This window comes from Pelodiscus sinensis, chromosome 31, assembly GCF_052426305.1.
Source record: "Pelodiscus sinensis isolate ZL-2025 chromosome 31, ASM5242630v1, whole genome shotgun sequence".
Classification (NCBI taxonomy): Eukaryota; Metazoa; Chordata; order Testudines; family Trionychidae; genus Pelodiscus; species Pelodiscus sinensis.
The window spans coordinates 882,714-892,316 of record NC_143082.1 but is presented as its reverse complement, the minus strand read 5'-3'; the positions used below and the strand labels follow the sequence as shown (position 1 = coordinate 892,316).

Here is a 9,603-nt window from a genome sequence, read left to right as displayed (position 1 = left end):
CCCACCCCCACCCCACACAGCCCCTGGCCCCCACCCCTCTCACCCCCACACCCACCCCACACAGCCCCTGGCCCCCACCCCTCTCACCCCCACCCCCACCCCACACAGCCCCTGGCCCCCACCCCTCTCGCCCCCACCCGCACAGCCCCTGGCCCCCACCCCTCTCGCCCCCACCCGCACAGCCCCTAGCCCCCACCCCTCTCACCCCGACCCCACACAGCCCCTGGCCCCCACCCCTCTCGCCCCCACCCGCACAGCCCCTAGCCCCCACCCCTCTCACCCCGACCCCACACAGCCCCTGGCCCCCACCCCTCTCGCCCCCACCCGCACAGCCCCTGGCCCCCACCCCTCTCGCCCCCACCCGCACAGCCCCTGGCCCTCACCCCTCTTGCCCCCACCTGCACAGCCCCTGGCCCCCACCCCTCTCACGCCCACCCCCACCCCACACAGCCCCTGGCCCCCACTCCCTCTCACCCCCACCCCCACCCCACACAGCCCCTGGCCCCCACCCCTCTCACCCCCACCCCCACCCCACACAGCCACTGGCCCCTCCCTCAATGGGGGTATGTCTACACTGCCACCTTAGTTCTAGGGTGGCAGTGTAGACATACCCTGGGATTGCCACTGAGGGAGGCTGCCCCCACCCCTCCCCCATGCACACACTGGCCGAGGCCCCTGGGGGCAGGTGCAACCAGGGGACACAGGCGGCAGGGGGGGTGGCTGGGGCCAGGGACGGGAGCCTGGAGTGGGTCAGTCTCGGCTGGTTTGGGGGGCAGGGCCCGGGCTCTGAGCCCCTTTCCCCGGAATGTGCCACGTTGGGTCCCTGGGAACGGGCTGGGAGCCCCACCTGGCTGCGGTGGGGCGGGGGGAGAGGGGTGTGTGCAGGGCCTGGTGACTCCTCCAGCCCCGGCGACACCCCGTGTACGTGCCTCAGTTTCCCTAGTTTCCTCAGTACCTAGCCGAGGTTGCCTGCGGGAGCGAGGGAGGACACCAGCCTCCCCCACGTGCTGGCCTGGCCCCCCCAGCTCAGCCCTTGCCCCGGACGGCCAGTGCCCCCCCCGCCCCCCTGTGACCCCCGGCCTGACACGGGCTGAGTCCCTGCCCCATGCTTGCCCCCCAGGGTCCCTCTCACACCATGAAGGGCTGGGGGGCAGGGCTGAGAATCCCCGGCACCCCCCACAGGCAGCTCCTCGGCCCTGGCCCAGGCGGGGGGGGGGGGGCAGGACTCCTGGGTCCCATTCCCGCCCCGCCCGGTGCGGAGGGGGAGGGGCCCCTCGGGGGGCTGGCCAGGTGTGCGGGGAGCCCCCCCCCAGGAATGTGGGCGGGACAAGTTCCAGCAGGAGGGTAAAGGGGGCTCGTGGCCTGGGGCCCAGGGCTGCTCTGGGGAAATGGGGGGCCCGGGGGGGGCGGAACTGGCGGGGGGGGGGGTCCCCGCGGGCTCTGCCGCAGCCGGGCCGGGCCCGGGGCCCGTTACTGCAGAGACCGCGGTAAATATTTGCCGGGGGGGGGGAGCCCAGCGGTGACTCACGCGCTGAGCAATGGGGAGGGCGGGAGCGGAACAGCAGCTGCAGGGCCGGGGCGGGACCCAGGCCGGGCCGGCAGCGCCGGGGGGCGGGGGTGAGGGGCGCTGGCAGGGCCGGGGGGGGCGGGAGTGAGGGGCGCTGGCAGGGCCGGGGGGCGGGGGTGAGGGGCGCTGGCAGGGCCGGGGGGGCGGGGGTGAGGGGCGCTGGCAGGGCCGGGGGGGCAGGGCCGGGGGGGCGGGAGTGAGGGGCGCTGGCAGGGCCGGGGGGCGGGGGTGAGGGGCGCTGGCAGGGCCGGGGGGCGGGAGTGAGGGGCGCTGGCAGGGCCGGGGGGCGGGAGTGAGGGGCGCTGGCAGGGCTGGGGGCAGGGGTGAGGGGCGCGGGCAGGGCTGGGAGCAGGAGTGAGGGGCGCTGGCAGGGCTGGGGGCAGGGCTGGGGGGCAGGGGTGAGGGGCGTGGGCAGGGCTGGGGGCAGGGCTGGGGGGCAGGGGTGAGGGGCGCTGGCAGGGCTGGGGGCAGGAGTGAGGGGTATTGGCAGGGCTGGGGGCAGGGCTGGGGGGCAGGAGTGAGGGGCGCTGGCAGGGCTGGGGGCAGGAGTGAGGGGTATTGGCAGGGCTGGGGGCAGGGCTGGGGGGCAGGAGTGAGGAGCGCTGGCAGGGCTGGGGGGCAGGAGTGAGGGGCGCGGGCAGGGCTGGGGGCAGGAGTGAGGGGCGCTGGCAGGGCTGGGGGCAGGGGTGAGGGGCGCGGGCAGGGCTGGGGGCAGGAGTGAGGGGCGCTGGCAGGGCTGGGGGCAGGGGTGAGGGGCGCGGGCAGGGCTGGGGGCAGGAGTGAGGGGCGCTGGCAGGGCTGGGGGCAGGGGTGAGGGGCGCGGGCAGGGCTGGGGGGCAGGAGTGAGGGGCGCGGGCAGGGCTGGGGGGCAGGAGTGAGGGGCACGGGCAGGGCTGGGGGGCAGGAGTGAGGGGCGCTGGTAGGGCTGGGGGCAGGGGTGAGGGGTGCGGGCAGGGCTGGGGGCAGGGCTGGGGGCAGGGGTGAGGGGCGCGGGCAGGGCTGGGGGCACCCACACGTCTGGCTCCTGAAGAGGGAAAGGAAACGGCCTCCTAACCTCAGGGAGCCCAGGGGGGCTGGAAGACTCAGCTGGTGCCGAGGCCAGGGGCTGCCGGCGGGCAGACAGACAGACAGACAGACAGACAGAATCAAGGCAGTGGGGATGAGGGCAGCCCCGGGGGCACCAATGGGCCCCAACCTTTGCTCTGCTGGGGCCTGGCTGTGGGACAGGGGAAGGTTGGGGGGCAGTGTGACCTAGTGGTCAAGGCAGAGCCGGAGTGAGGGCTCTGGGGGGCTGGGCTGATTCATCCGGCTGAGCTGGGGGAGCTGGGCAGGTTGAGGCGGGGCAGAGATAGAGGGGCTGTGGGGTTAGCCAGAATTGGGGGGAGGCAGGAGTGTGGGGCGCAGGTGGGGGAGGGGTGCAGCCCTTGGGGGGCTATGTGGGGAGCCACCCTCAACCATGTCAGTGGGGAGGGGCTGCCCCAATGGGGGAGAGGGGACAAGCAGCCTGGAGGGGGGCTGCTGGGGGGTTGGTGGGCTCAGTCCATGGGGCTGGGGTGCTGCCTGGCCCCCACTTCACAGTGCTGAGGGGTCAAACTCCCAACCCTGGGATTCAGGTGTTGCCAGAGCCAGCTCCTCTTGGCCTGAGCCCTGGACGCAGGATGGGGGCTGAGGAGAGATGTCAGGAGCCAGGCCCAGATGGGGCTGCAGGACACCTGGGTTCACCCCAATCTCTGCCCCAGCCCCCTTGGGCTCCAGCTCACTGGGCGCCAGCCACATTGCTCCCGCCCGCCTCTCGGCACCAGCCTGGGCACATCCGGCTAAGAGCCGTGGATAGACCTTCCCCCCTGGATTTATCCAGCTCTTCCCGGAACCATTACTGGCCTTCGCAGCGTCCTCTGGCGAGGAGTTCCACAAGTTGACTGTGCACTGGGGTGAAGAAAAACTTCCTTTGGTTTGTTTTAAACCAGCTGCCTATTAATTTCATTGGGTGGCCCCTAGTTTTTGAGTTATGGGAACAAGTCAATAACTTTTCCTTATTCATTTTCTCTACTCCGGCCATGACATTATAGCCCTCTGTCCTATCCCCCTCGTCTCCTCTTTCCCAAGCTGCAAAGTCCTTGGCTTTTTAGTCTCTCCTCAGAGGGCAGCAGTGGGAAAGAGGGTCCGTGGGGGGCAGCCTGTGACCACTGCCAAAATGCGTGAAGAGGCCCCCCTACAAAAATTCTTGCCCACCCCATCATAGGGGAGTAGGGAAGGCAGTCTGAGCGGGGAGGGGAGGGGAGGGCAGGGGAGGAGGGAAGCGGGGGGAGGGGAGGAGGGAAGGCCGGGGGAGGGCTCTCTGCTCACAGTCTCTCCAAAGGGCTGGGTGAGTCTGCACACGGCCAGGCAGCGGGTCCCGGGATCGGAGGCTGGAGCGGCAGGGAGCTTGGCCGAGTCAGCGCTGCGGATGGAGAGGTGCCCGGGCGCACAGGGGCCCGCGAGGGCCACGCTCCTGCTCCTGCTGGCCCTGCTGCGTGGCCCACCCCGGGTGCAGGCAGGTAACAGCGGGATTCAGGGCCTGGCCGGTGTCGCCAGCAGGGAAGCAGGGAGGTTCCAGGGGTCTCTCTCTGGGTGTCTCAGCCGTGGCACAGCGGGCAGCTCACCAAGGGGGCAGAGCCAGGCAGCTCCCATGTGGGGGCTGCGAGGCAGGGTAGGGGACTAGGGGTTCTCCCCATGCACCCCATGTGCCCCACTCCTGCACCCCCCCGAATCCCCCTGCTTGCACCCCCCCAAAACACCCCACCCCCACATGCTCTGCACCCCTTCCCCGGCTGCACAGTCTGTCCTCCGCCCCCACCACAGACGCAGGAGACCAGACCCCTTGCCTGGGCCAGGCGCCCTCTGGCACAGACACACGCCCAGGTGCCCCCCCCGGCTGGGCTGCCCCGATCCCGCAGGGACAATTCTGCCTGGCCCGGGGGGGGCAGGGGCGTAGAAAATGTGCTTTGATTGAAAGTGACAGGGGTGGGCAGGTGGGGGAGGTCGGGGCAGGCCTGGCCCCTGCCCCCTGCCGAGCCAGCTCCCCCTCCCACCTCTGTGCCCCAGCCCCCCAGTCCAGCCCCAGCGCAGCCCTGACTGGCCCCAGGGGCCCATCCCCTCCCGCCACCATGCTGGGTCCCTGGGCTCCCTCCCGGGTGCTGGCTGAGCCAGGCAGGGCAGGAGCAGCAGGGGCTGGGGCCCTGCTCGACCAGACGCTGGCCTCCCCCCGGGCTCAGGGTGCTGGGGGCCAGGAGGGGCCAGACTCATTTCTCTGCTGTCCCCAGGCTCTGGGCGCAGGGGGCCGGTGCCCGGGCCCGGTTCAGCACCATGGACAGAGCACTAAGGAGGGCCCTGCCCCCACACCTGAGGGAGGGAGCGGCCCTGGAGCAAGGGGGCAGCCTGGTTGGCCGGGCCCAGCCCGGGTATGGGACCAGCCAGAACCTCTGGCCTCAGCTGCTTGGCTCTGCCCTGGCATGGGGGGCTCCTCTGCCCCAGTCTCTCCCTGACACCCCCCCGGAGGGGCCAGACAGGTGTCCAACTCTGTGGGGACGACCTGCCCAAAACCACCTGCATCCAGGCCCCCAGCCTTCCCCACGGCTGTCTGGGGGAGCTGGGCCGTCCATCCGTCCCCCACGGCTGTCTGGGGGAGCTGGGCCGTCTGTCCGTCCGTCCCCCACGGCTGTCTGGGGGAGCTGGGCCGTCTGTCCGTCCGTCCCCCACGGCTGTCTGGGGAGCTGGGCCGTCTGTCCGTCCGTCCCCCACGGCTGTCTGGGGAGCTGGGCCGTCTGTCCGTCCGTCCCCCACGGCTGTCGGGGGAGCTGGGCCGTCTGTCCGTCCGTCCCCCACGGCTGTCGGGGGAGCTGGGCCGTCTGTCCGTCCGTCCCCCACGGCTGTCGGGGGAGCTGGGCCGTCTGTCCGTCCGTCCCCCACGGCTGTCTGGGGGAGCTGGGCCGTCTGTCCGTCCGTCCCCCACGGCTGTCTGGGGGAGCTGGGCCGTCTGTCCGTCCGTCCCCCACGGCTGTCTGGGGGAGCTGGGCCGTCTGTCCGTCCGTCCCCCACGGCTGTCTGGGGAGCTGGGCCGTCTGTCCGTCCGTCCCCCACGGCTGTCGGGGGAGCTGGGCCGTCTGTCCGTCCGTCCCCCACGGCTGTCGGGGGAGCTGGGCCGTCTGTCCGTCCGTCCCCCACGGCTGTCGGGGGAGCTGGGCCGTCTGTCCCCCATGGCTGTCTGGGGAGCTGGGCCGTCTGTCCATCCGTCCGTCCCCCACGGCTGTCTGGGGAGCTGGGCCGTCTGTCCGTCCGTCCCCCACGGCTGTCTGGGGGAGCTGGGCCGTCTGTCCGTCCGTCCCCCACGGCTGTCTGGGGGAGCTGGGCCGTCTGTCCGTCCGTCCCCCACGGCTGTTTCAGGGGAGCTGGGCCGTCTGTCCGTCCGTCCCCCATGGCTGTCTGGGGGAGCTGGGCTGTCTGTCCGTCCGTCCCCCGTGGCTGTTTCAGGGGAGCTGGGCCGTCTGTCCGTCCGTCCCCCACGGCTGTTTCAGGGGAGCTGGGCCGTCTGTCCGTCCGTCCCCCACGGCTGTTTCAGGGGAGCTGGGCCATCTGTCCGTCCGTCCCCCATGGCTGTCTGGGGGAGCTGGGCCGTCTGTCCGTTCGTCCCCCGTGGCTGTCTGGGGAGCTGGGCCGTCTGTCCGTCCGTCCCCCGTGGCTGTCTGGGAGCTGGGCCGTCTGTCCATCCGTCCCCCGTGGCTGTCTGGGGAGCTGGGTCGTCTGTCCAGTGTGCCAGACACTGCAATACCGCAGGGCCAGGCTGTGAAGCCCCAGGCGGGGCTGGCTCCTTGGTGCCCCTGGGGTTCAGCGCTTTGATGGGCAGGGCCCTGCCACCCCGGGGTGCTCGGGCAGAGGACGGGGACCGCGAGGCGATGGGGTGGGGTCAGGCCGGAGCCAGGGCCAGGCTGTATTCACACAATGGTGCCACCCGGGCCAGGCCCCGAGCCGGAGAACGAGGCTGCCAAGGCCCCTTCCCGTGGGCTCCGGGTCTGGACCCTTCTCGGGGGCCCCTCCCTCGGGGCTCAGCCCTGGGGCAGCCCCTCTGAGCCCCCAGCCGCCTGTCTCTGCCGTGGGCCCTTGGGGAGTCCCCTCGCCCGGGGCCCCTCCCAGAGCAGCCCTGGTCTCCGGCCCAGAGCGACTCCCAGCCAGGGCAGAGGGTGTCTCACGCTTTGAACCCAGCCCAGCAACTCTCAGGCCTGTCGGTCTGCCCCCCGCCCAGCCCCGAACGTCTCCCCTGCAGCCAGGGGGCTCTGCCTGCCCCCCATCCCGCAGCCCCCTCCCTCCAGCCCAGCCTCCCATCCCCCCAGCAACCCCTCCCCCGGCCTGTGTCTGCTGGACAGATACCCGGGTCGCCTGGGCCCCCTCTTCTCTCCCCTCCCTGCCCTTTGCCCCCCGCTTGGGACTGGCCCTGGGGGCCTTTTTCCACGGCCCTTTGGCCCCCACTGGCCAGACCCGGCCGTGCCCTGCGAGCTGGGTCTGCCGGGCCCGGGGCCCCAGTGGCCAGGGGGCCCAGGTCTGTGCTGGACCTGGAACAACCAACTCCCCCCCCTTCGTTACACCAGTAACCCCCCGGGTACCGAGTGCCCCCCAGCAGGCAGCCCCTTGGCAACCCCCACAAATCCCCCACTTTTTCATACACCCGACCCCCAGCCCCTGCCCCCCAGCCCTGCCAGTGCCCCCACTCCTGACCCCCAGTCCCTGCCCCCCAGCCCTGCCAGTGCCCCCAGTCCCAACCCCCAGTCCCTGCCCCCAACCTTGCCAGTGCCCCCCTCTCCCAACCCCCAGCCACTGTGCCCCATCCCTGCCAGTGCCCCCACTCCCGACCCCCAGCCCCTGCCCCCCAGCCCTGCCAGTGCCCCCACTCCTGACCCCCAGCTCCTACCCCCCCAGCCCTGCCAGTGCCCCCACTCCTGACCCCCAGCCCCTGCCCCCCAGCCCTGCCAGTGCCCCCACTCCCGACCCCCAGCCACTGCCAGCTCAGCCCTGGGCCTGTCCCTGCCTGAGGGGGTCTTTGCTGGGGGGTCCTGATCGGTTGTCCCGCGTCCTGTGGCTGGGGAGGAGACTCGGGGGTGGGGATGGCTCCCAGGACACCAAGAGGGGCAGCCCCCTTGCCCCCAGCTCGCCGCAGCCTGTGAGCCGAGCCGGGGGCGACGCCGCCCCCCTCGCTGGGGCCGGAGATGGAGGTGGCTCCCCCGGGAGCTCCCGGCAGGAAATGGGAACCAAGTGGGGTCAAGAGGGCCTGGGAGACGGAGCGGCCTGGGCCCTGCTCTCAGATGTGGGGTGCAGGCGCCGCTCGCCCCTCCCCAGCCTGTCCAGGCAGCTCCCTGCCAGGCGGTGGGGAGGGGAGGGGCTGCCCCAGGGCAGAGGGGCCCCTGTGTGTCTCCTGGAAATCCCCCGCCCCTCCCCCTGCTCTGGGATTAACCTCCGAGGTGCCGCGTCTGTGGGGCTGCTGGGGGCGGGGCCTCATCCCATTGCCTGGGGTGTGGGAAACTGGGGGGGACAAGTGACCCCTGCGGGGTCCCCCAGGAGGTGGGGACAGGGCGGATCTATGCCCCATGGGGGGATGAGCCCCAGAGGCGCCTGCCTGGCCCCACTGGTCCCCAGCATGAGTCCTGGCCTGAGCGGGAGGGCTGGGGGGTCAGGGAAGGGATCTGGGCCGGAGGGTGGGGGCTGGGTCTTGGGGCCACACAGCTGCCTGGCCCCGCGCTGGCCCCCCATGCCAGGCATGGGCAGCACCCCAGGGTGGGGAAGCTGAGGCACTGGGCGAGGCTGGGGGTGGATTGTGGGGGGTGAGGCGGGTTCTGGAGGGGGGAGCGACCCAGGACGGTGACCCTGCCCCCCCTTGCACCGTAGCTGAGCCTGTGGACGTGCTGCGGGCCCTGGGGCTGTGGGACAGCAGGGACGGAGTCTCCATTGTGACTGGCATCTGCCCCCAGCGGCGCGGGGCCAAGGAGAGCGACTTCGCCTTCCGGCTGCAGAACGGCTCCCAGCTGAGCGCCCCCACCCGCCAGCTCTTCCCCGGTATGGCTGCAGGCAGGGCCTGGCGTGGGCAGAGGGTGGCAGAGTGGGGCTTAGGAGCCGTGGGCAGGGGGGCTGTGGGCAGAGGGGCTGTGGGCAGAGGGTGGTTGTGTGGGGCCGTGGGCAGAGGGGCCGTGGGCAGAGGGGCCGCGGGCAGAGGGTGGTTGTGTGGGGCTGTGGGCAGAGGGGCCGTGGGCAAAGGGGCTGTGGGCAGAGGGTGGTTGTGTGGGGCCGTGGGCATAGGGGCCGTGGGCAGAGGGGCTGTGGGCAGGGGGTGGTTGTGTGGGGCCGTGGGCAGAGGGGCCGTGGGCAGAGGGGCTGTGGGCAGGGGGTGGTTGTGTGGGGCCGTGGGCAGAGCGGCCGTGGGCAGAGGATGGTTGTGTGGGGCCGTGGGCAGAGGGGCCGTGGGCAGAGGGGCTGTGGGCAGGGGGTGGTTGTGTGGGGCCGTGGGCAGAGGGGCTGTGGGCAGGGGGGCTGTGGACAGAGGGTGGTTGTGTGGGGCCGTGGGCAGAGGGGCCGTGGGCAGAGGGGCTGTGGGCAGGGGGTGGTTGTGTGGGGCCGTGGGCAGAGCGGCCGTGGGCAGAGGGGCTGTGGGCAGGGGGTGGTTGTGTGGGGCCGTAGGCAGAGGGGCCGTGGGCAGAGGGGCTGTGGGCAGGGGGTGGTTGTGTGGGGCCGTGGGCAGAGGGTGGTTGTGTGGGGCCGTAGGCAGAGGGGCCGTGGGCAGGGGGGCTGTGGACAGAGGGTGGTTGTGTGGGGCCGTGGGCAGAGGGGCTGTGGGCAGGGGGTGGTTGTGTGGGGCCGTGGGCAGAGCGGCCGTGGGCAGTGGGGCTGTGGGCAGGGGGTGGTTGTGTGGGGCCGTAGGCAGAGGGGCCGTGGGCAGAGGGGCTGTGGGCAGGGGGTGGTTGTGTGGGGCCGTGGGCAGAGGGTGGTTGTGTGGGGCTGTGGGCAGGGGGGATACT

The 9,603-nt window shown here is 72.3% G+C and overlaps 1 protein-coding gene across 5 annotated transcripts in view; it reads left to right on the top strand.

The window, feature by feature from the left end:
• Window positions 1-3,881: 3,881 nt before the first annotated feature.
• COL5A3 (collagen type V alpha 3 chain) overlaps window positions 3,882-9,603 on the top strand; it is a 101,666-nt gene continuing 95,944 nt past the window's right edge. For 3 of the 5 annotated variants that reach the window (XM_089774561.1, XM_089774562.1, XM_089774559.1), the window contains exons 1-2: window positions 3,883-4,104; window positions 8,480-8,647. In XM_089774561.1, the coding sequence (XP_089630687.1) occupies window positions 4,014-4,104; window positions 8,480-8,647 (259 nt within the window). In that variant the 5' untranslated portion in view covers window positions 3,883-4,013. Of the gene's footprint in view, window positions 4,105-8,479; window positions 8,648-9,603 lie in introns of all 5 variants that reach the window. The other 2 variants (XM_089774563.1, XM_089774560.1) reach the window with 1 other exon arrangement.